At 40.4% G+C, this 26654-nt stretch overlaps 1 protein-coding gene across 1 annotated transcript in view; it reads right to left on the reverse strand.

Moving 5' to 3' along the window:
- Positions 1–26654, reverse strand: part of KIAA2026 (KIAA2026 ortholog) — a 305243-nt gene that overhangs the window by 262135 nt on the left and 16454 nt on the right. Inside the window, exon 3 of the mRNA XM_053702562.1 lies at positions 23696–25101. Within this exon, the coding sequence (XP_053558537.1) occupies positions 23696–25101 (1406 nt within the window). The remainder of the gene's footprint in view (positions 1–23695; positions 25102–26654) is intronic.

Raw genomic sequence — 26654 nt, forward strand, 5'->3', positions numbered from 1 at the left:
GTGCTATCAAATAATACAGATATAATATCAAACATAGAAGTCAAAGAACATTTGGGCAACAGTGATCATAACATGGTCACATTTGAAATTTCTTTTCATAAGCAGTGTCTTAAAGGTTTAACCAAGACTTTTAATTTTAAGAAAGCAAAATTCAACGATTTAAGGAAATCATTAAATAACATAAATTGGGACAAAGTATTCTCTAATAAAAATACAGAGGATAAATGGATAACATTTAAAACTTTGTTAAATAAATATACATATCAACAAATACCATATGGTTATAAAAATAAAAATAAAAAATCCAAGCCAATGTGGCTGAATATAAATGTGTTAAGAGAAATTAGGAAAAAACGTAGGGCATTTAAATTATTCAAAGAAAATAGTACAGACTCAAAATTCCATATTTATAAGGAATGTAACAAAGCATGCAAAAAAGCAATCAAATTAGCCAAAATTGAAAATGAAAAATTAATTGCAAAGGATTCTAAATCTAACCCTAAAAGGTTCTTTAAGTACATAAATAGCAAAAAATCTAAGTAAGACAATATAGGTACATTAAAATGCGGGGAGGGTAGCATGATTAACAGTGACAGGGAGAAGGCTGAGATACTAAACCAGTTTTTTTCTTCAGTATACATAAGAGAGGAACCATTGGATGATACTTTGGAACAAAATAGAACATGCCAGCCCATACCATTAATTGGGTTATGTATAGAGAATATCAGGAACACATTGGATAATATTAAGGTAAATAAAACGCCAGGCCCAGATGGAATACACCCAAGGGTGTTAAGGGAATTTAGCACTGTTATAGACAACCTCTACTCTTAATTTTTCAACAAACCAACGTGAGGGAGCGCTCAGAAACGGCAGCTTACGGTATTGTGTGATTCTGGAGTGGCCTTCACGTAGATGGTCCCTCCTCCAAAGATGTCGTGATGACGTAGCAGGATCCAACAGCCGGTGCGAGGACAGGAGCGATCCACCTCCGCTCCAACAGAACACAGCAAACACAAGGAGTCAGCGCACCCGGCGTTAAAGAAACTGAAGGCACACAGTAAAATGCTCAAAAGGTAGATTTAATGCAATGCATAAATAAACATCACATTACAAGGCCAGAAGTGTATGGTGGCTGGCTCCACCGGGAATAAAAGTAACTTAACTGCTAGATTAATTGAAAGAGGGTACTCTGAAACAGCTCTTGAGAATGTCAAAAAAGAAGTTGATCAGACAACAAGAAAAGATCTTTTTCAGTTCAATACTTCCAAAAAACAGAGTAGGGTAAACAAACTTAAATTCATTACTACATATAGTGTTGAATATGGTAAAATATGCGACATTGTTCGCAAGGCACTTCCTATTCTAAATACTGATGAGAGTCTAAAAAGCATATTAAATGATGGCACCTGCTTTGTATCACGTAAGGCACCAACATTAGGGAACTTACTGTCCCCATCTATGTTGCCCAGGAAACCATTGAGAGCCAATTGGCTCTCGATTAAACCAGGATTTTTTCGGTGTGGCAGCAGGAGATGCAAATCTTGTTCCTATGCGACTTTTGGGAACAGCTTTGTGTCTTCTGCTACTAATAAATCTTTTCAGATTAGAGAACACATGACCTGTAATTCTTGTTATGTTGTTTATCTTCTGACATGCAAGGGATGTTTCAGGCAGTATGTAGGTCAAACGACCCGTGCCATGAAGGACCGTTTTTTAGAACACTTACGCTCCATTGAGGATCCGGAGTCAACTACTCCAATATCCCTGCATTTCAGAAGATATCATAATTCAGACAGTTCTTTGTTGACATTCCAGGCTATCCAAATGATCCCCAGACACCCCAGAGGAGGTAATAGAGGTTTGATCCTCAGTAAAAAAGAGGTGTTTTGGATTTTTCATTTGGATACCCGCCTTCCCATTGGTTTAAATTCAGAGTGGGATGTTAAGTTATATGTTGATCAATAAGCATTATTACTATAGTATCATTTCTTTATATTGTCTGACATAGTATTATTATCCACCTTACTGTCACTTTAAATTTTCGCCTAGCAGTATTTATATATATTTTTCAATTTTCTTTTTTAACTTAATAATCATTTTATTTAAGGGTAACAGGTGGTTTATTTATTATTCATATTATATATTTTTTATTTTTTATTGCTTAACATGTTTGCAGTGTTATTTGTTTTGTTTTTCCATATGGCAAATTATCATATGTATTACCTGTTTCCCTATTAAAGTTTAAAGACCATGGATTGTGAACTGCTCTCACGCATCACTCCTTACTGCACACCCACTTTTTTCAGCCAGTATAGGTCCTCTTACTATTGGACCGGCAATTAAATGGGAGTGTTCCCTGCCTAGATATAAGGCTCTATTCAGTCTGTGTGCAGTATGGTCACTGATGAATATGTGATATATCCACAGGAAACGCGTCTGACCTTATTAACTTTTATTCCCGGTGGAGCCAGCCACCATACACTTCTGGCCTTGTAATGTGATGTTTATTTATGCATTGCATTAAATCTACCTTTTGAGCATTTTACTGTGTGCCTTCAGTTTCTTTAACGCCGGGTGCGCTGACTCCTTGTGTTTGCTCTTAATTTTTCAAGACTCATTATCCTCAGGCATGGTACCCAAGGATTGGCGTAAAGCTGATGTGGTGCCACTCTTCAAAAAGGGAAGTAGGGATGATCCAGGAAGCTATAGACCAGTTAGTCAGACATCAATAGTGGGGAAGATATTTGAAGGGATTATAAAGTATTATATTGATGAGCATATATTCGTGTAAACAAGATTATGAGTTCTAATCAGCATGGTTTTATGAGAAATAGATCATGTCAAACTAATCTAATTAGATTCTATGAGGAAGTAAGTAAAAATATAGATAAAGGGGAATCAGTTGATGTGATAAACTTAGATTTTGCAAAGGCGTTTGATACAGTGCCACATGAGAGATTAATGCACAAAATGAAGGGACTGGGAATAGCTGAAAATGTTAGTTTGGGGGGAAAAAACTGGATAAAAGATAGGGAGCAACGAGTAGTAGTAAATGGATCATACTCAGATTGGACAAAGGTAATCAGTGGAGTACCCCAGGGATCAGTGCTGGGCCCTATTCTTTTTAATATTTTTATAAATGACTTGGAGCTAGGATTAAATAGGGACATCTCTATTTTTGCAGATGATACTAAGTTAAGTAAGGTCATTAGGTCAGAGCAGGATGAACTTTCGTTACAAAGGGACCTGCAAAAATTAGAAGTATGAGCAGGTAAATGGAAAATGAGATTTAATACGGGAAAATACAAGGTTCTACATTTTGGAAGTAAAAATAAGCAGGCAACGTATTATTTAAATGGGACAAGACTTAACCAAACACATGAGGAAAGGGATTTGGGTATAGTAATAGATAATAAAGATGGGTGCACAATGCAGGGCAGCAGCTTCAAAGGCTAATAAGATACTAGCATGTATTAAAAGAGGCATTGACTCAAGGGAGGAAAGCATAATTCTGTCACTATATAAAGCGCTGGTAAGACCTCACCTTGAGTATGGAGTGCAGTTCTGGGGACCAATTGCAAAAAAAGATATTGCAGAACTAGAAAAAGATCAGAGAAGGGCCACAAAGCTAATAAGGGGATTGGAGAATTTAACCTATGAGGAGAGGCTAGCCAAACTGGGTCTGTTTTCTTTAGAAAAAAGGCGCTTAAGAGGTGACATGATTACTTTATATAAATATATTCAAGGCCCATATACAGAGATGGCAGAAGCTCTGTTTATTCCAAGAAAATTGTTTGTGACCAGAGGTCACAATTTAAGGTTGGAGGAAAGGAGATTTAATCTCCTGCAACTGAAAAGTTTTTACACTGTAAGAGCAATAAAATTGTGGAACTCATTACCAAAGGAGGTAGTGAATGCCAATACCCTAGATACATTTAAAAATTATTTGGATACATTTCAGTCTATAAACAAAATTCATGGATATGATTGCTAGTATTAAATGGGTCACCTTTTAGTGGGATTATTTAAGTTTAACTGGAGCTTTTTGAATATATTTTAGATTTGTATAGGTTGAACTAGAAGGACTTCGGTCTTTTTACAACCTCATCTACTATGTTACTATGTTACCCCTGAGCAATATCACTTAAATGTCAAATGATTAAATATCACTTAAAATGTCAAAATTGTATCACCTTACAGTAATTACTTCTAAGTTTTACAGTAGGGTATTTGCTCTTATGTAAAATTAAAAACTAACAGTTTAGATTTACTGTATTAAAAATACCGGCCCCACAGTATGAACTCAATGCAACTAAAGTCAGTGCACCTTTCATTACTAAGATTCAGATCTTTTATTTTTTCAACACTTTGTATGTCCCCGTTTATTTTTGATTACAGACTCAACCCCCCTCTGCATGGAGGACACTAGAGTTGCACTCATTTCAGGCGAAATGTTCTGCCTTTCTTCAGAGATAATTTTTTTCAGCAGCTCTTTGCTGGAGGGTGTCTGTTACTCTACCATTATTCAAGTCAGGCACCATACTCCTTTGTGATTTTGGCAATGTGCTTTGATTCGTTATCATAGTGGAATATTACTCTTCTGCCAAGCTTCAGGAGACTGGGAGTCATCTTGTCAGCCAGTATTTTGGTAAATCTAAGGCATTCATGGTGCCATCCAGGGCAGCCAGTAAAAATTTTGGGGTCCCTTACTTAACCATTGATCAGGGCCCCCCCTTTGAAATGTGCAATTTTTGACCAAGTGAATAAAACGTAAATGCACTTTATTCTTAAGTGTAGTCAAACTTGAAAATGTTTAAAAAAGGTAGTAACACACAAACACAGAAAACATAAATAATGCTTACCTGATAATTTCATTTCCATCGAGGGGAGGAGAGTCCACGGCTTCATTCATTACTGTTGGGAATTAAAAACCTGGCCACCAGGAGGAGGCAAAGACACCCCAGCCAAAGGCTTAAATACCTCCCCCACTTCCCTCATCCCCCAGTCATTCTGCCGAGGGAACCAGGAACATTAGGAGAAATATCAGGGTATAAATGGTGCCAGAAGGGAATTAAATTTAGGTCCGTCCATCGGAGATATGGGCGGGAGCCGTGGACTCTCATCCCCTCGATGGAAATGAAATTATCAGGTAAGTATAATTTATGTTTTCCATCTAAAGGGAAGGAGAGTCCACGGCTTCATTCATTACTGTTGGGAACATATACCCAAGCTCTAGAGGACACTGAATGAAACCAGGAGGGTAAAAAGGCGGACCCTAATCAGAGGGCACCACAGCCTGCAAAAAACAGCTTCTGCAGAAGCAAAAACGTCAAACTTGTAAAACATTGTAAAAGTGTGTAAGGAGGACCAGGTAGCTGCCTTACAAATTTGCTCCATAGAGGCCTCATTCTTGAAGGCCCAAGACGAAGCCACAGCTCTAGTTGAATAAGCCGTGATCCTCTGAGGAGGCTTATGTCCCAATGTCTAATAAGCCAAGCGAATTATACTCCTCAACCAAAAAGACAAAGAAGTAGCAGAGGCCCTTTGCCCTGTACACTTCCCAGAATACACTACAAAAAGAGATGTAGACTGTCTGAAATCCTTGGTAGCCTGAAGATAAAACGTCAAGGCACGAACCACATCCAGGTTATGAAATAACCTCTACTTCGAAGAAGGGTTAGGACAAAAAGAAGGAACAATTATTTCCTGATTGATGTACGTTAGACACCACCTTGGGGAGAAACCCCAAACCAGTGCACAGTACAGCCTTATCCCCATGAAACACCAGATAAGGAGGGTCACATTGCAAGGCGGCTAGCTCAGATACTCTGCGTGCCGATGCAATAGCCAACAGGAAGAGAACCTTCCAGGACAGAATCTTAATGTCTATGGAATGCATAGGTTCAAACGGAACCCTCTGCAAAACCTTAAGGACTACGTTTAAGCTCCAAGGCTGATTCTAGACAGAGCCTGAACAAAAGATTGGATGTCAGGGAGCTCAGCGAGTCTCCTATGCAGCAAGACTGATAATGCCAAAATCTGTCCCTTTAAGGAACTAGTGGCAAGACCCTTCTCCAAACCATCCTGGAGAAAGGACAGAATTCTAAATACCTTCACCTTATGCCAAGGATATCCATGCTTCTCACACCACGACAAGTAAGTCCTCTACACCTTATGGTAGATGCGACGAGTGACTGCCTGAATTAGAGTATCAATCACACTTTCAGAAAAGACTAGGCTTTCAATCTCCACGCAGTCAGCCTCAGAGAATCTAGATTTTGATGCTGAAAGGGGCACTGTGACAGCAGATCCCTGCAACAGGGTAACCTCCACGGCAGAGAGGATGACATCCCCACCAGATCCGCAAACCACGTCCTCCGTGGCCACGAAGGAGCAATCAGAATGGCCGAGGTCCGCTCCTGTTTGAAGTGTGCCACTATGCGAGGTAGAAGTGGTAAAGGAGGAAAAATGTAAGCTAAGCTGAATCCCAAGGAACCACTAAGTCATCTATCAGCTCCACCCGGGGATTCGTGGACCTCAACCCGTATCGAGGTAGTTTGCAATTGAATCTGGACGCCATGAGATGTATCTCCGGCGTTCCCCATCTGTGACAAATCTCCGCAAACACTTCGGGGTGAAGAGACCATTCCTCCGGATGGAAAGACTGTCTGCTGAGAAAGTCCGCTTCCCAGTTGTCCACACCCGGAATGTGAATCGCTGAGAGCGAGCAGTCGTGGGACTCCGCCCACTCCAGAATCCGAGACACCTCCCTCATCGCGAGGGAGCTCCTCATACCCCCCTGATGGTTGATGTAAGCCACCGAGGTAATATTGTCGGTCTGGAATCTGATGAAACTGACCGACCCCAGAGAAGGCCAAGCCTTCAGAGCATTGTAGATTGCTCGTAGTTCTAGGATGTTGATTGGAAGGAGAGACTCCTCCCTGGACCACTTTCCTTGTGCCATCCTGGCACCCCAAACAGCTCCCCATCCTGACAGACTGGCGTGCATGGTCACAATCTCCCAGGGCGGTCTCAAGAAGGATGTCCCCATGGACAGTTGCTCTGAACGAATCCACCAAGAGAGGGAGTTCCGAGTCCGAGCATCCAGGGATATCAGCTGTGAGAGATCTGAATGATCGCCATTCCACTGTCTCAACGTCCACAATTGAAGAGGTCTGAGGTGGAACCTGGCGAATGGGATGACATCTTTGCTTGACACCATGAGACCTATCACCTCCATACATTGAGCCACCGAAGGGCTTGAGGAGGACTGAAGGGCAAGACAGGTAGACGCAAGCTTCCTGCGCCGCTGATCCATGAGAAATATCTTCATGGACATAGAGTCTATTATCGTGCCCAGGAACTTAACCCTGTTGCTGGGAACCAGAAAACTCCATCCTGAGTCGATCTTCCAACCGTGAGATTGGAGCAGAAGAAGAAGAGCCCGCGAATGATCCTCTGCGAGGCTGAGCGACATCGCCTGAACCAGGATGTCGTCCCAGTAAGGCGCCACCGCAATGCCCCTGGATCTGGCCACTACAAGCAGCGCCCCCAGAACCTTCGTGAAGACTCTCGGGGCCGTCGCCAGACCAAAAGGAAGGGCCACAAACTGGAAGTGTTGATCCAGAAATGCAAATCTTAGGTACCTGAAGTGGTCCCTGTGGATTGGCACTTGAAGGTAAGCGTCCTTCAAGTCTATAACTAGGGGCAGAATAGATCTGATCGTTTCCATTTTGAACGATGGAACACTCAGAAACTTGTTTAAACACGTTAGGTCCAGAATCAGGCGGAACGTGCCCATCTTCTTTGGAACCACAAAAAGGTTGAAATAGTACCCTAGAACCCTTTCGGCTAGAGGTACTGGTACAATAACCCCGAGAGAAGCGAGATCTCTCACACACTCTAGAAAGGCCTCTCTCTTCTCCGGCCCCACCCTCTTCAACATCTACATGGCCTCCATCGTCCGACGCCACGACCTCAACATCGTCTCCTACGCCGACGACACCGAGTTAATCATCTCACACACCCGAGATCCCACCACCGCCAAAAAGAACGCCCACGAAAACCTGACAGCAGTCGCCACCTGGATGAAGGACAACCGGCTCAAACTGAACACAGACAAAACCGAAGTCCTCCTCCTCGGACCCAATAAATCCGCATGGGACAACTCCTGGTGGCCCACAGCCCTCGGTCACCCTCCAAACCCAAACGACCACGTACAAAATCTAGGCTTCATCCTGGACTCCTCACTCTCCATGTACCGACAAATCAATGCCATCACCTCAACATGCTTCCACATTCTCCACCTGCTACGAAAAATCTTCATGTGGATCCCTACCGAAACCAAGAAAACAGTCACCCATGCCCTCGTCAGCAGCCGGTTAGACTACGGCAACGCACTCTATGCCGGCTCCACCATCAAACTCCAAAAGAGACTCCAACATACCTCAGCCAGACTCATCCTTGACATCCCCTTCCAATGCCACATCACCGAACACCTAAGGAACCTTCACTGGCTCCCCATCAACAAGAGAATCACCTTCAAGCTCCTTACCCATGCGTTTAAGGCCCTACACAACATCGGACCTGAATACCTCAACCACCGTGTAAATTTCTACACCATGTTTTCTAACTTTTTATCCATGGGCTCCTTAAACGATGAACTATACTCGAGGGGAAAAGTCATCCACTTCGCAAGCGTAGAAATGGCCCCATCCTCCTTAGGGATGGTCCCCCACAGCTCAAGCTAAGAGTCCAGAACGGGGAACAGTTTTTTAAAAGAAAAAGAAGGGGAAAAGGACGACCCTAATCGCTTCCATTCATTTTTAATAATATTTGCCATCTTAACGGGAACCGGGAAAGACTGAGGCACTACCCTGTCCTCGTATACCTTGTCAAGCTTAGGAATCGCATGTTCCTCCGGTATCTTAGGTTCCGGAAACCTCTAGAGTAGCAAGCACCTGCTGTAGCAGAAAGCGCAAATTCTCCATCCTAAACCTATAACCAGGCTCCTCCGCCGCCGGAGGTTTAGATGACACGGACTCCGACCCAGAAGGGGCCTCCTTCGAACAGTCGGAGTGGGCCTCGTCATTGTATAGAGCCTCTGGATCAACCATCGGCATGGTCAAACCCTGGGCCGGGCCGTTATGATAAACCCTACGCTTGCGCTTAGCAGAACGTGATAAGGCATGGATCACTTTCTAAACCGCCGATTCCAGTTGGTCCGCATAGTCTAACGGCCAACGAATCTCTCCCGAAGTAGTAACGGTTGGACCCCGGGGCGCTGCATGTGCAATCGGAGATGAATGTAGGGAACGCACCTACCGGGACGAAGAACCCTCAGAGGTGGACGGCTCAGTAGTACTAGACCTCCGTTTACATTTAGATGTTGTAACTTTATCAAGGCATGTGGAACATAGTTGAGCAGGCTGATCTACTAGAACCTCCTCACAATAAAAACAGGAATGAGACTTTGTTAAGGAAGGAGAGTCCCCCAAACCCTTGCGCGTTTGGGTAGACTAACTTTATTTATAAAAAAAAAGGCACCTTTATACCACCAATGGCCGGGGCACACACCACCTCCTAGGACCCGGACTACAGAAACCACTATGTCTCCTGTGCCACAGATCAACAGAGAAGGATTGATAGCCACACCCAGTCACATGGAATGCCTGGCAGCACCGCCCCTGCACTAGGAAAAAACACGCCCAAAATGGCCGCGCAAAATTTCCGCAAGCAACCAGAAAGTTCCACACATTGCCAGAGCCTCGTCTCGCACATAACGCAGCAATGACACAATAAACAATATCATGTATAAACCCCCCCGTTCAATAATCCCCCTTCCAGGAATATTAACCCTTGATTCTGTAAAGATAAAAAGGCGCCACACTGTGACCCTGTCTTCAATGTTTTCATTATTAATAAAAAATTAAACGATCTTACCAGAATCTACGTTGTGGAACAGGAACACGGCCCTTCAAGTGTGACAGGTTAGTAGCCTCGCTCCTGACATGGACTTGAGTGAAGAAAACAGGCAGTGAAACTCGTCAACGCTGATTGCTTATGGAGCTGTTAATATGAGTCGAGATAGTTTCGCAGAAAGACTCTCCCTGCATCTCCGGACTATAACTTTCGTCCAGGCTCTCACTGAGAGGCTGACAGGACTACTTAAAACTCCAGTCCCAATGCGAAGAGTACTACCCTCCATAAGAATCTACTCCGAAACTCCGGCACTCGTCTGCCATCCTAGTGTGACGAAAGGCAAAGAATGACTAGGGGATGAGGGAAGTGGGGGAGGTATTTAAGTGTATGGCTGGGGTGTACTTGCCTCCTCCTGGTGGCCAGGTCCTTAATTCCCAACAGTAATGAATGAAGCCATGGACTCTCCTCCCCTTTAGATGGAAAAATAAAGAAACACTCAAACTGAAACACACACTCACACATACGGATTCCCATATAGACACTCTAGCAGACACAAACAAACTCAGACAAAGACACCCACACAGACCCTCAGCACTTGTTTACATTAACCTGACAAGTAAAGAGGTAGACTACAGTTTTGTAAAAAAAAAGAGATTTACAAGACAAAATATGCAGTTCTGATTATCTTTTTGTCAAGGAAGATGCCGACTATATGATGACAACAGCATGCAGTGGCTGAAAGGAAGGGCCCTGAACTCCCTAAACAATAAGTCTGTAGAAAGATGTGAATAATCATTAGTAAGGTCAAAATGTCCTAAAAAGGAACAGCTAACACACACACCTTCACAGAGACACCCACAGAAAATGCACAAAGACATACACACACACACCCTCACAAAGACACCCACAGAAAACACAGACGTATGCACACACCCTCACAGAGACATCCACAGAAAAAACACAGACATATGCACACACACTTACAGAGACACACACAGAAAACAGACATATGCACACACCCTCACAGAGACATCCACATTAAACACACAGACATACATACACACACAACACCCTCACAGAGACACCAAAAAATGCACAAAGACATATGCACATACCCTCACAGAGACATCCACAAAAAATGCACAGACATACACACACACCCTCACAGAGACACCCACAGAAAACACAGACATACATACACACACACATCCTCACAGAGACATCCACAGAAAACACACAAAGACATACACACCCACCCTTAGAGGCATCCACAGAAAATGCACAAAGAGATACGCACACACCCTCATAGAGACATCCACAGAAAACACAGACATACATACCCACACACACACCCTCACAGGCACCCACAGAAAATGCAATAAGACATACGCACACACCCTTACAGAGACATGCACAGAAAATGCACAGACATACACACCCTCACAGAGACTCTTTATGACATATATATGGCCTTTTTCCCGCTTTTCTCTAGCACTCTGACCACTAGCTATACATTATTTTTTTAGCAAGCTACCTATATATATATATATATATATATATATATATATATATATATATATATATATATATATATATATATTTATATATATTTATTTATTTAGTATATAATTGGGGGACAGTAGGTATATCCCATAACTAGCACCTTATACTCCTTGTTCTAATAGAATTGCATAACAAACATGATTATAAAAAGAGTCCATGAGCTAGTGACATATGGGATATACAATCCTACCAGGAAGGGCAACGTTTCCCAAACCTCAAAATGCCTATAAATACACCCCTCACCACACCCACAATTCAGTTTAACGAATAGCCAAGCAGTGGGGTGATAAAGAAAGGAGTAGAAAGCATCAACAAAGGAAATTTAGAAATAATTGTGCTTTATACAAAAAATCATAACCACCATAAAAAGGGTGGGCCTCATGGACTCTTGCCAATATGAAAGAAATGAATTTATCAGGTAAGTTCTTACATAAATTATGTTTTCTTTCATGTAATTGGCAAGAGTCCATGAGCTAGTGGCATATGGGATATCAATACCCAAGATGTGGAGTCTTCCACTCAAGAGTCACTAGAGAGGGAGGGGCAAAAAATAAAAACAGCCATATTTTGCTGAAAAAATGAATCCACAACCCAAAAAAATGTTTATTTTCATTATTGAAAGAAAAAAACTTAAATCAAAAGCAGAAGAATCAAACTGAAACAGCTGCCTGAAGAACTTTTCTACCAAAAACTACTTCCGAAGAAGCAAATACATCAAAACGGTAGAATTTAGTAAATGTATGCAAAGAGGACCAAGTCGCCGCTTTGCAAATCTGATCAACTGAAGCTTCATTCTTAAAAGCCCACAAAGTGGAGACTGATCTAGTAGAATGAGCTGTAATTCTCTGAGGCGGGGCCTGACCCGACTCTAAATAACCTTCATGAATCAAAAGTTTCAACCAAGAAGCCAAGGAAATAGCAGAAGCCTTCTGACCTTTCCTATGACCAGAAAATAAAACAAATAGACTGGAAGTCTTCCTGAAATCTTTAGTAGCTTCCACATAATATTTCAAAGCTCTTACCACATCCAAAGAATGTAAGGATCTCTCCAAAGAATTCTTAGGATTAGGACATAAGGAAGGGACAACAATTTCTCTACTAATGTTGTTAGAATTCACAACCTTAGGTAAAAATTGAAAAAAAGTCAGCAAAACTGCCTTATCCTGATGAAAAATCAGAAAAGGAGAGTCACAAGAAAGAGCAGATAGCTCAGAAACTCTTCTAGCAGAAGAGAAAGCCAAAAGGAACAACACTTTCCAAGAAAGTAGTTTAATGTCCAAAGAATGCATATGCTCAAATGGAGGAGCCTGTAAAGCCTTCAGAACCAAATTAAGACTCTAAGAAGGAGAAATTTATTTAATGACAGGCTTAATACGAACTAAAGCCTATACAAAACAGTGAATATCATGAAATATAGCAATCTTTCTGTGAAATAAAACAGAAAGAGCGGAGATTTGTCCTTTCAAGGAACTTGCAGACAAACCTTTATCCAAACCATCCTGAAGGAACTGTAAAATTCTAGGAATTCTAAAAGAATTCCAGGAGAATTTGTGAGAAGAACACCATGAAATGTAAGTCTTCCAAACTCTATAATAAATCTTTCTAGAGACAGATTTACGAGCATGTAACATAGTATTAATCACTGAGTCAGAGAAACCTCTATGACTTAGAACTAAGCGTTCAATTTCCATACCTTCAAATTTAATGATTTGAGATCCTGATGGAAAAAAGGACCTTGAGATAGTAGGTCTGGCCGTAACGGAAGTGGCCAAGGCGGGCAACTGGACATCCGAACCAGATCCGCATACCAAAATCTGTGAGGCCATGCTGGAGCCACCAGCAACACAAAAAACTGTTCCATGATGATTTTGGAGATCACTCTTAGAAGGAGAACTAGAGGCGGGAAGATGTAAGCAGGATGATAACACCAAGGAAGTGTCAGTGCATCCACTGCTTCCGCCTGAACATCCCTGGACCTGGACAGGTATCTGGGAAGTTTCTTGTTTAGATGAGAGGCCATGAGATCTATCTCTGGAAGACTCCACATCTGAGCAATCTGAGAAAACACATCTGGATGGAGAGACCACTCCCCTGGATGTAAAGTCTGGCGGCTGAGATAATCCGCCTCCCAATTGTCTACACCTGGGATATGCACCGCAGAGATTAGACAGGAGCTGGAGTCCGCCCAAGCAAGTATCCAAGATACTTCTTTCATAGCTTGGGGACTGTGAGCCAATCAGATTGAGCTCGCATTCTATTGGCTGATCGGAACAGCCAATAGAATACGAGCTCAATCTGATTGGCTGATCCAATCAGCCAATCGGATTGAACTTGAATCTGATTGGCTGATTCCATCAGCCAATCAGAATTTTCCTACCTTAATTCCGATTGGCTGATAGAATCCTATCAGCCAATCGGAATTCGAGGGACGCCATCTTGGATGACGTCCCTTAAAGGAACCTTCATTCTTCAGTTGGACGTTGGAAGAAGAGGATAGATCCGCGCTGGAGGTCTTCAGGATGGAGCCGTTCGTCATCGGATGAAGATAGAAGATGCCGTTGGATCAAGATGGTTGCCAGTCCGGATCTCCTCTTCTTCCCGGATAGGATGAAGACTTTGGAGCCTCTTCTGGACCTCTTCAGCCGACGCTTGATAGAAGACTTCAGACGGATTATGGATCGCCAGCCCCTGCTTGGGCTTGGATGAAGACTTCGGAGCCAGGACGGATCGGTGTGATACCCGGTGTGGTGAAGACAAGGTAGGATGATCTTCAGGGGGGTAGTGTTAGGTTTATTTAAGGGGGGGCTTGGGTTAGATTAGGGGTATGTGGGTGGTGGGATTTAATGTTGGGGGGGTTGTATTTTTCTTTTACAGGCAAAAGAGCTGAATTCTTTGGGGCATGCCCCACAAAGGGCCCTTTTAAGGGCTGGTAAGGAAAAAGAGCTTTGAACTTTTTTAATTTAGAATAGGGTAGGGCATTTTTTTATTTTGGGGGGCTTTGTTATTTTATTAGGGGGCTTAGAGTAGGTGTAATTAGTTTAAAATTGTTGTAATATTTTTCTAATGTTTGTAAATATTTTTTTATTTTTTGTAACTTAGTTCTTTTTTATTTTTTGTACTTTAGTTAGTTTATTTAATTGTAGTTATTTGTAGGTATTGTATTTAATTAATTTATTGATAATGTAGTGTTAGGTTTAATTGTAGGTATTTTATTTAATTAATTTATTGATAGTGTAGTGTTAGGTTTAATTGTAGATAATTGTAGGTATTTTATTTAATTAATTTATTGATAGTGTAGTGTTTGGTTTAATTGTAACTTCGGTTAGTATTTATTTTACAGGTAATTTTGTAATTATTTTAACTAGGTAACTATTAAATAGTTATTAACTATTTAATAGCTATTGTACCTGGTTAAAATAAATACAAAGTTGCCTGTAAAATAAATATTAATCCTAAAATAGCTACAATATAATTATTCGTTATATTGTAGCTATATTAGGGTTTATTTTACAGGTAAGTATTTAGCTTTAAATAGGAATAATTTATTTAATAAGAGTTAATTTATTTCGTTAGATAAAAATTATATTTAATTTAGGGGGGTGTTAGGGTTAGGGTTAGAATTAGCTTTAGGGGTTAAAAAATGTATTAGAGTAGCGGTGAGCTCCGGTCGGCAGATTAGGGGTTAATGCTTGAAGTTAGGTGTTGGCGATGTTAGGGAGGAAAGATTAGGGGTTAATACATTAATTATAGTAGCAGTGCGGTGCGGTCGGCAGATTAGGGGTTAATAAGTGTAGGTAGGTGGCGGCGACGTTGGGGGCGGCAGATTAGGGGATAATAAATATTATGTAGGTGTAGGTGGTATTAGGGGCAGCAGATTAGGGGTTCATAGGGATAACGTAGATGGCAGCGGTGTGCGGTCGGCAGATTAGGGGTTAAAAAATTTTAATAGAGTGGCGGCGATGTGGGGGGACCTCGGTTTAGGGGTACATAGGTAGTTTATTGGTGTTAGTGTACTTTAGAGCACAGTAGTTAAGAGCTTTATAAACCGGCGTTAGCCCAGAAAGCGCTTAACTACTGACTTTTTTCTGCAGGCTGGAGTTTTGTCGTTAGATTTCTAACGCTCACTTCAGCCAAGACTCTAAATACCGGCGTTAGAAAGATCCCATTGAAAAGATAGGATACGCAAATGGCGTAGGGGGATCTGCGGTATGGAAAAGTCGCGGCTGCAAAGTGAGCGTTAGACTATTTCCTGACTGACTCCAAATACCAGAGGGCGGTAAAAACCAGCGTTAGGAGCCTCTAACGCTGGTTTTGACGGCTACCGCCCAACTCTAAATCTAGGCCAAAGTTTGTAAAACTGAATTGTGGGTGTGGTGAGGGGTGTATTTATAGGCATTTTGAGGTTTGGGAAACTTTGCCCCTCCTGGTAGGATTGTATATCCCATATGTCACTAGCTCATGGACTCTTGCCAATTACATGAAAGAAAGGGTCTAACGCTCACTTTCAAGCAGCGACTTTTCCATACCGCAGATCCCCTTGCGCCAATTGCGTATCCTATCTTTTCAATGGGATCTTCCTAACGCTGGTATTTAGAGTCTTGGCTGAAGTGAGCGGTAGACCCTCTACCGACAAGACTCCTACCGCCCATGGAAAGGCTGTAGTTAAGAGCTTTATGGGCTAACGCCGGTATATAAAGCTCTTAACTACAGTGCTCTAAAGTACACCAACACCCATAAACTACCTATGTACCCCTAAACCGAGGTCCCTCCACATCGCCGCAACTCTAATAAATATTTTTAACCCCTAATCTGCCGACCGTACATCGCCGCCACCTACGTTATACTTATGAACCCCTCATCTGCTGCCCCTAACATCGCCGACCCCTATATTATATTTATTAACCCCTAATCTGCCCCCCCAACGTCGCCGCAACCTAACTACACTTATTAACCCCTAATCTGCCGACCGGACCTTGCCGCCACTATAATAAATGTATTAACCCCTAAACCGCCGCACCCCCGCCTCGCAAACACTATAATAAATTGTATTCACCCCTAATCTGCCCCCCCCCAACGTCGCCGCCACCTAAATTCAAGTATTAACCCCTAATCTGCCGACCGGACCTCGCCGCTACTATAATAAATGTATTAACCCCTAAAGCTAAGTCTAACCTTAACCCTAACACCCCCCTAAGTTAAATATAATTTAAATCTAACAAAATAAATGAACTCTTATTAACTAAAGTCTTCCTATTTAAAACTACTTACCTGTTAAATAAACCCTAATCTAGCTACAATATAACGAATAATTATATTGTAGCTATTTTAGGATTTATATTTATTTTACAGGCAACTTTGTATTTATTTTAACTAGGTGCAATAGCTATTAAATAGTTATTAGCTATTTAATAGCTACCTAGTTAAAATAATTACAAATTTACCTGTAAAATAAATCCTAACCTAAGTTACAATTAAACCTAACACTACACTATCATTAAATTAATTAAATAAATTACCTACAATTACCTACAATTAAATAAACTATTCTATAATACAAAAAAAACACTAAATTACAAAAACTAAAAAAAATTACAAGAATTTTAAATTAATTACACCTAATCTAAGCCCCCTAATAAAAAAATAATAATAATAATAAAAGTCCCTACCCTATTCTACATTACAAAGTAGCCAGCTCTTTTACCAGCCCTTAAAAGGGCTTTTTGCGGGGCATTGCCCCAAAGTAATCAGCTCTTTTGCCTGTAAAAAAAAATACAACCCCCCCAGTTAATCTAAGTGGGCCGGCATAACATTGCAATAGAAGCATTACTATATGAAGTAATTTATTTAACCCTTTCACAGATGGATTAAAAACAAAAAAATGTACACATATACTTTTTTAATGGCAAAGATTACATATATGGCATTTGATTAGTTAAGGTTTTCCATCACTTTAACCCCTTGAGTGCTAACAACGGCTCTGAGCCGTCGCAGAGTTTCCCACTCAGGTGCTAACGACGGCTCAGAGCCGTCGCTAGCACTTTCCCACCTTGAGGGAGATCTGGGGGCTCCCACCCGCTCCTGCCCCGGCGATCGGGCCTGCATAGTGACAGGCATCGCCGGAGCTTCACGTTTTGCGTGGTGATGTCACTGCTCAACTCTATTTAAAACAGACAATGACAACAGGAAAGGGGGCATGCTGCTTAGAAGCCTGTATCTCAGGCATCTAAGCAGCTACAGACCCACCGTTGGAAAGGTAATCGCCTAACCTTTCCAACGGTATAAGTCTTGGGGATCTGGAAGAAAAGAAAAAAAGTTAAAAAAAAATATTTAAAATTTTTTTTAAATTTAAAAACTCTCAAATCAGCTTAGCACCCAGGTGGGAAAGTGCTTAGCACTCAAGCCATTTTTTTTCTTTCTTGATTTAGATAAAGCATGCAATGTTAAGCAACTTTCTAATTTACTCCTATTATCAATTTTTCTACTTTCTCTTGGTATCTTTATTTAAAAAGCAGGAATCTAAGCTTAGTAGCCAGCCCATTTTTGGTTTAGCACCCTGGATAGCGCTTGCTGATTGGTGGCTAAATTTAACCACCAATCAGCAAGCGCTACCCAGGTGCTGAATCTAAAATGGGCTACCTCCTAAGCTCTAAGTCTAATTCCTGCTTTTTAAATAAAGATACCAAGAGAATTAAGAAAATTGATAATAGGAGTAAATTAGAAATTTGCTTAACCCCTTAATGACCACAGCACTTTTCCATTTTCTGTCCGTTTGGGACCAAGGCTATTTTTACATTTCTGCGGTGTTTGTGTTTAGCTGTAATTTTCCTCTTACTCATTTACTGTACCCACACATATTATATACCGATTTTCTCGCCATTAAATGGACTTTCTAAAGATACCATTATTTTCATCATATCTTATCATTTACTATAAAAAAAAATATAAAATATGAGGAAAAAATTGAAAAAAAACACACTTATTCTAACTATGACCCCCAAAATCTGTTACACATCTACAACTACCAAAAAACACCCGTGCTAAATAGTTTTTAAATTTTGTCCTGAGTTTAGAAATACCCAATGTTTACATGTTCTTTGCTTTTTTTGTAAGTTATAGGGCCATAAATACAATTAGCACTTTGCTATTTCCAAACCATTATTTTTCAAAATTAGCGCTAGTTACATTAGAACACTAATATCTTTCAGGAATCTCTGAATATCCATTGACATGTATATATTTTTTTTTAGTAGACATCCCAAAGTATTCATCTAGGCCCATTTTGGTATATTTCATGCCACCATTTCACCGCCAAATGCGATTAAATACAAAAAATCGTTCACTTTTTTACTAATTTTTTCACAAACTTTTGGTTTCTCACTGAAATTATTTACAAACAGCTTGTGTAATTATGGCTTAAATGGTTGTAAATTCTTCTCTGGGATCCCCTTTGTTCAGAAATAGCAGACATATATGGCTTTGGCGTTGCTTTTTAGTAATTAGAAGGCTGCTAAATGCCACTGCGCACTACACGTGTATTATGCCCAGCAGTGAAGGGGTTAATTATGGAGCATGTAGGGAGCCTTTAGGGATAATTTTAGCTTTAGTGTAGTGTAGTAGACAACCCCTAGTATTGATCTAGGCCAATTTTGGTATATTTCATGCCACCATTTCACCGCCAAATGCGATCAAATTAAAAAAAACGTTAAATTTTTCACAATTTTAGGTTTCTCACTGAAATCATTTACAAACGGCTTGTGCAATTATGGCACAAATGGTTGTAAATGCTTCTCTGGGATCCCCTTTGTTCAGAAATAGCAGACATATATGGCTTTGGCGTTGCTTTTTGGTAATTAGAAGGCCGCCAAATGCCCCTGCATTTCACACGTGTATTATGGCTAGCAGTGAAGGGGTTAATTATGTAGCTTGTAGGGAGCTTGCAGGGTTAATTTTAGCTTTAGTGTAGAGCTCAGCCTCCCACCTGAAACATGAGACCCCCTGATCCCTCCCAAACAGCTCTCTTCCCTCCCCCACCCCACAATTGTCCCCGCCATCTTTTTTTGTGTTTTTTTAAGCATATTTACATATGCTGCTGTGTAGGATCCCCCCTTAGCTCCCAGCCTCACTGATCCCCCACCAAACAGCTCTCTAACCCTCCCCCTCTGCCTTAATGGGCGCCATCTTGGGTACTGGCAGCTGTCTGCCAGTACCCAGTGTAGTAAAAAAAATGTGCCTTTTTATTTTTTTAAATGACCTTTTCTGTAGTGTAGCTTCCCCCCCCCCCCAAGATCAACCCCCCACCCCTTCCAGGTCCCTTAGCTGTTTATTTACAGCTTTAAAAACTTATTTTTTTTTTACTTTTCCCAGTTTATTTTTCTGAAGTGCAGCGGTTCCCTCCCGCTCCCGCCCCGTGCACGCGCCCGCCCGCCGCCCCCCGTGCACGCTCCCGCCCCCGATCCCGCCCCCCTCCACTCCATTCGGCACATCGATGGCCGACCACCCGCCTCCCAGACTTGCTCCCACCCACCAACGATACCGGCCACCGATGTCCGGTGCAGAGAGGGCCACAGAGTGGCTCTCTCTGCATCGGATGGCCAAGGGGGGTTATTGCAGGATGCCTCGATATCGAGGCATCACTGCAATAACCGGAAAGCAGCTGGAAGCGTGCAGGATCGCTTCCAGCTGCTTTCCAGACCAAGGACGTACGCCACACGTCCTCGGTCATTAACTGTCTTTTTTTTGAGGACGTGTGGCGTACGTCCTTGGTCATTAAGGGGTTAAAATGGCATGCTTTATCTGAAACATGAAAGAAAAAACTTGGGTTTAGTATCCCTTTAAGTTTGTGTGAAATACACAGAAAAAGAAAACCGCCTAAAAAAAATCAGAACTGCAAAAGGGCAGTGCCAGATGGAAATATCAACTAGAGAAAAAAGGGAAAGAGAAAGCATCCACCAGATCCCTAAATTCACACTATATGATAAATATAACCCCTCAAAGGGCCAAATGGGAATGGGCTCTATCTCTCACTGTACAGCTGTACCAATTATTTAAAGGAACCCTGTCATAAATAAATAATAAGTATGTATCTAATAGTATGTATTTTATTCTTGTTATATGTTATAATTAAAACATTACCAAGAGCTGGTATTTTAATTAATATATTGTAAAAAAAAATTGCTTATAAGGGGGCATCCATTTTGTCAGTCTATTTTGCAGCATAATACTTTATGCACAACTAACTTTATTTATGCTTGTACTTTCATTACCATAAATATCGTAATATAAAATTAACTTATGCTGGTTAATTTTCTTCCATTATCCCACTCTGAATAAACAATTTGCACACCCACTTTGTGCACATGTTAAAAGTAATTTTTGGAGTAGAAAGATGCTCTATTTCATTGGAGAATTTTATTTAGTGAGGACACAGCTAGAGACAAAAATACTTTAATACAGATATTAGGAAAAAAAACAAATAGGTTGTAGGTCTCTCTCACAGGGCATGTATTCCCAAGCATATTCACAGGGTTTTCTAAAACGTTTTCATGCTCTCACATTGTCCTAACAGCCTACACAGTGCCATACTGACAAAATAAAATACTCTTATTTGCATTCATGCTGACATACGTTGCCCTACAGACACACACTAAAAAAATGACAATCACACACAAATTAAATGCTCCCAGTTTAACCCAAGCTGCTCTGCCACCATTTCTAATATTGCTTTCTCCACAGCAGCAGGGAGTTTAAACTGCTGAGAAGGGGGAGGAGTTTATGGTGTCACATGTGCTAGGGAGCAGAGTGCAGGAATAGGAAAGTTATACTGTTAACTATTGCTTGTTCCTGACTCCCAAGGCAGCAATACTACAAAGAAAACATTTGATGGGGCTTTATATATAGAGGGGAAATCTAGCAGCAGAAAAGGTTCAGAAGGTTTTTTTTTATCATTTTCAGAGTACTATGCTCTAATAGGGATGAGGGGACAGTAGAAAGATCAATCCTATGATTCTTGTGGAATGTAATATATTAAAATAAATGCCTTTAGAAGTTATTTTGCAGATATTGTAGATTGTGTGTAAGCAGCACCTCTGTATGCACTTGTCTTGCTCTACAAGCTATACAGTAGTTATTTATGTAAATGAGGCAGAAGGCAGGTACCTGGCTGTGCCTGCTCAGCAAATTTTACTTTTATGTCTCACAAAATGGAGCTGCCCATATGAATAAACACTAACACAACATTTAATAAAAAAAGAGGGGGGAATAAAAGTTTTATAAGATATAGTTAAATAAAAATGAACACTTAAAAATGGATAATTTATTTAAAACTATATTTTCCTCATATAATAGGTACCCTTTAAGAAGATTGGGTGTCCCCGTACTTAGCCTTCTAGAAAAACACATATGTAACAAGTAAAATCAATTGAAGCAATTCATCCTTAATAAACTCAGAGCATTAGAACCTGTAACGCATTCACTTATACATAACCGAGCCGCACTGAAACGCCTGATGTACGTTTCACAAATGCTGAGTGAGTTGCACCCATGTCTGTGGAGTATGTTTTGAGAGCAATCACCAATCAACTATATAATTTAAGCCAACACCCTAATGACAGACAATCCTAGTATAGGGTACGCCCTGTCCCGACAGGATAGTTATACCATGTGTGTGTCACATGATAGCACCAATTTGTCATTTTTATTTAGACCCTCCTCCAATTCATTCATTTATATGATAAAGACCCTCCCGCATTGCATGTAGATAGAATCAGAAACAAGAAAGTCAAAGTGTGAAATCACATAAAAGTCTGTAATGTTGCATAAACAGCTGTACAGACATTTGTAGTTTTCAGGCATCTCATAAAAAGAACACAATACGTAACCAAAAAAGTCAAACCAGTGTAGAAAAGATTTTTAAGTAAGAAAAAAACAATGTTGTGTGCAAAAATACCTTAAACTGCTTTTTTAGTGCTACAGTTATTTGTAATTTGTTGTTAGGCGAGGCACACATTCCTTATCAACCAGTAAACATTAGTAGGAAATGCACAAGTAATAATGTTGTTATTAGTAGCAATTTAAATTAAAAGGGCCATTATAATGAAAACATTTATATGCTCTAATTCATTAGAGCATGTAATTTTAACACTAGTGATGCTCCAACTCTACTTGTTTACCCACCACAATGAGGTTAAACGCATAGTTTAAGTACCAGTCAGGAGCTGCAGAGCACACATAGTCCAGTTGTGTAATTAGCGCTACTGAATGGGTCAGCAGCAGTTTCTGCTCAGGACCAGTGAAAAAAATAGTTAAATAATTAGTTTCCAAATGAGTTTATGCTGACATTTCAAATGCATACGTTTTTTGTTTTTTTTGAGTGCTATGTCATAAACTGTTGATGCTGATGTCCTGAACTAAAAATTCCCTTTATTTTGTATGCCTTACCCCATATTACTTGCATTGCAGGTTAAATTAGCCATTTTGTAAAGTGTGTATGTACAGTATGTATGTATATATTATATACAGTATTTAAAACAAATTGAAAAAAAAGGGTATATGATCTGGAGCAGGAGGTTTCCCTTTTGCATTTTTTGTGCAGTTTAAAAGTTAAATAACATATAGAAAAATGGCCATATGAATAAGTTAGAAAAAACCGTAAAGCTCCAATTATGTACCATGCTAACCTGAAGCACACAGTACAGCTGTGAAAATGTCAGCAGCATGACAAATGCAGGTATGGACACAGCACTTCTCCAAGCATAAGGAGGTGGTTTACCAAACCCCAGATTCAACAAATCAAAAATGTCATCCAGCTTCTATAATTCTTTAAAATAGACCTTTATTCAGCAAACATGGGTCCAATGCACACAGCATCTTTTAAAGCACTTTGGAAGCTGGAGGACATTGTTCATTTGTTGATCTGTGAATGTGCCAAGCTTCTACCAAATAGTGCAGCAACAGCTAAGCTCCAAGATGAAGGTAGCCAGTATGAAGATGTGTAGCTTCACCAACTAGCACCAGTAACAGGATAAAATAAGAGAGAGACTTGGAAAAGAGCTGCTAGGAGGAAAAACAACTGCATGTTCAGAAGTTACTGTGGTATTGTTGCAGTGTCCAGCAGTTAAATGTCCCTTTAAATACAAAGAGAAATCATTCCAAAACAACCACCGACTATTTTAACAGAGTTTTATAGTATTTGTTGTGAAGATTTACTCACCAGATTTGTGCTTCTTGTGCTTTGCTTTCTTCTTTGTTAAAAAGAGTTTATTTTGGATTTCCGTCTTGTAAGATCTGAACGAGTGTGTGCGTACACTTTCACATTTATCCTGCATATTGTCAATTAACATGTCTTTTAGTTTCTTTTTTTTCTTCTTTTTCTTTTTCGCACGGATTTTACTGGCCTTTGATTCCTTGTGGTTCAGTAAACCATGATCTAAAATAAGGTCCCTTGCAAATCGATGAAAAATAGAATCAGTAGAATCAGCGTGGTTCCCGTTTAAATGTATCTGGCATGTTTTTAGTGTATTTTCTTTCAACAATTTGGGATCCAATTTGACTATATTTGCTTCTCCATACTTATTCACATTTTCAAGGATTCTTATTTCCCCTGGACTTAGAGGTTCCCCATAGCCAATAATCTCCCCTGGGCTTACAGGCTTTTCCACATTCTCCTTACAGGAGTTGGTTTTCATTGTATCACAGGGTCTAAAGATTTCACAGTCTGACTTTGTGTCCTGTTCTTCGCTATTACTGCTAAAGTGATGTTCTGTAGAAGAGTCTTCATATTTAAAGTATTTTTCCAGACCAGTCCCTGGGCTAGGAGATGCCACTTTTTCCTCAGCAGATATCTCACCATTAATTTTGTTAGAGTACTTACATTTAGTTTTTTCTAGTTTTATCCGGGGTGCTCTTTTTATTTGAATGGATGGGATTGGAAAATCAGGAGCTTTTAATGGCCTTTGTTTGTACACTCGCACATCTGCTCCACAGAATTGGGGAAAGTGGATATAGGAATTTTCCTGGGCATCATAACCTAATATGACCTCTCTGCATTCGTGTATAGGCTGCCCAAGTACAGCATCTTGAACTTCACTTTGCGTTTCATAAACAAAATCACAAAGACCTTTTAGCAACCAAACCCTTTTATAGAAAGGGTGTTCGTGAAATGCTGCATGTTCAAGTGGGTTTACTTCACCAAGAACCCTAAAAAACTGAGAGCACAGCCCAAGCTTTTCTGCACAACGATCAGGGTTCTCAGCCTGACCTACAACAGTATACCACTGCTGTACCTTTTGTCTAAGAGCTGCTTCCCATGCCCTATATGGTAGGTTAGGTCTACGATGCAAGGTCGGTCTGCGATGTGGAGGGCTTAATAAAGAAGTCATTATTTTTGACAGAAATGTATTGCATTGAGGCATCAATAAACATCGCTCCAACTCATAAAACACAATTTCAGGAAGATTTAGAATTTGTTGTGCTAAGCAAAGAAAATGACCAATTGCAGGTATTTCCCACATGGTCTCCATGGAAGTTGGCTCTGCAAGTGCAAGGAGGTTTTTGTCCCAATCTTCTACTTCTTTTTGACTTGCTCCTTCTGCTTCCTTCTTTTCTTGCTCTCTGAGCCTAAAAAATTAAATTTCTTTTGAGTTATTCTATATTTTTAAAGTTTGTTGACCACATTTAATCACACATTTGTTTAATATCTTGATGCATTTGAAAGATTCTATGATCTTTCAGCACCCATATTGCTTAAAGGGACATTAAACCCAAAATGTTTCTTTCATGATTCAAAAACAACTTTCTAATTTACTTCTAATATAAAATTTTCTTTGTTCATTTGAAGATTTCTATGAAATGTCATCAACCCATTTATCTTCTCTGTTGACAGCATATGGATTTCTTATTTTTTAAAAGGACAGCTTACCCCCAAAAAATTCTCCCCTTTAAACTGTTACCAATTATCAATTTTACCTGCTGGAATGTATTAAATTGTTTACAAGTATCTTGTTTACCATTATTTCGGCATTTGAAATAGCTGATTTAGACTGTGGTATCCCCACCTACACTAAAAGTTTCTATATTGAAGTCTAGGCTATTGAATAGCCTATATAAACACAATCACCAGAAGAAAGTACACTCCCAGTGGGGTGCAGGATAGTTGAGTAGTAAAATGTTAATTTTTCATTATTCTCTTGAAGTATTGAGCTTTGGTTTACAGATATAAGATAAGGAAGCAAGTGTGTGTACACAAAGTGATAACATAATGAGATCTGATATTACCTGCAAGCTCAACCCATTTCAATAGGCTGTGGTTTAAAAGCACAAAACCAGCTAATTCATATACACAAATAAACCTGAAAATGCAATTTCTCATATATTTTATATTTTGCAGCTGGTATAACAGGTCATTGAAAATACATTAAGGAAAAACTATTTTACAGTATACTGTCCCTTTAAGTCTCTTAGAGTGGTAGCAAACTTACCCCTTTGTCTAAACAGATCTGGAATGTTAGTGATATTTTAGATGGAGTTTAATTCATCAGTTGTAATGAAGATTATTTTTTTTTATTATTATCAGGTATTTGTAGAGCGCCAACAGGTTCTGCAGCGCTATGAACATGGGTGGTATATAAAAACGATTACAGGGATAAAATGGGTGAAGAGTCCTGCCGAGAGTTGCACTGTTGTAGTCGGCTCTTATGAAGGTGAACTACAAACAGCTGGGCTCATAGGCTTACATGCTATGGGGTTTTAGGGGATAGCAGTGGAAATAGGAAGGTTAGTGTAGGTTGTAAGCATCCCTGAATAGTAGAGTATTCAGGGAGCACTTGAAGCTTTTAAAACTAGCGGAGATTCTTGTGGAGCGAGGCAGAGAGTTCCATAATATGGGAGCCAATCATGAGAAATCTTGTAGACGGGAATGTGAGGAGGTAACAAGAGAGGAGAGTAGGAGATCATTAGCGGAGCGAAAGGGGACTGGAGGGAGAGTATCTGGAGACAAAGTCTGAGATGTAAGGGGGAGCAATGCAATTGAGGGCTTTGTGTGTCTGAGTGAGAATTTTGGGTTTAATTCTGGAGGCAAGAGGAAGCCAGTGAAGGGATTGGCAGAGAGGTGCGGCAGATGAAGAGCGACGTGCAAGGAAGATGAGCTGGCAGAGGCATTCATTATGGATTGT

The sequence above is a fragment of the Bombina bombina genome, chromosome 2 (genome assembly GCF_027579735.1).
Source record: "Bombina bombina isolate aBomBom1 chromosome 2, aBomBom1.pri, whole genome shotgun sequence".
NCBI lineage: Eukaryota > Metazoa > Chordata > Amphibia > Anura > Bombinatoridae > Bombina > Bombina bombina.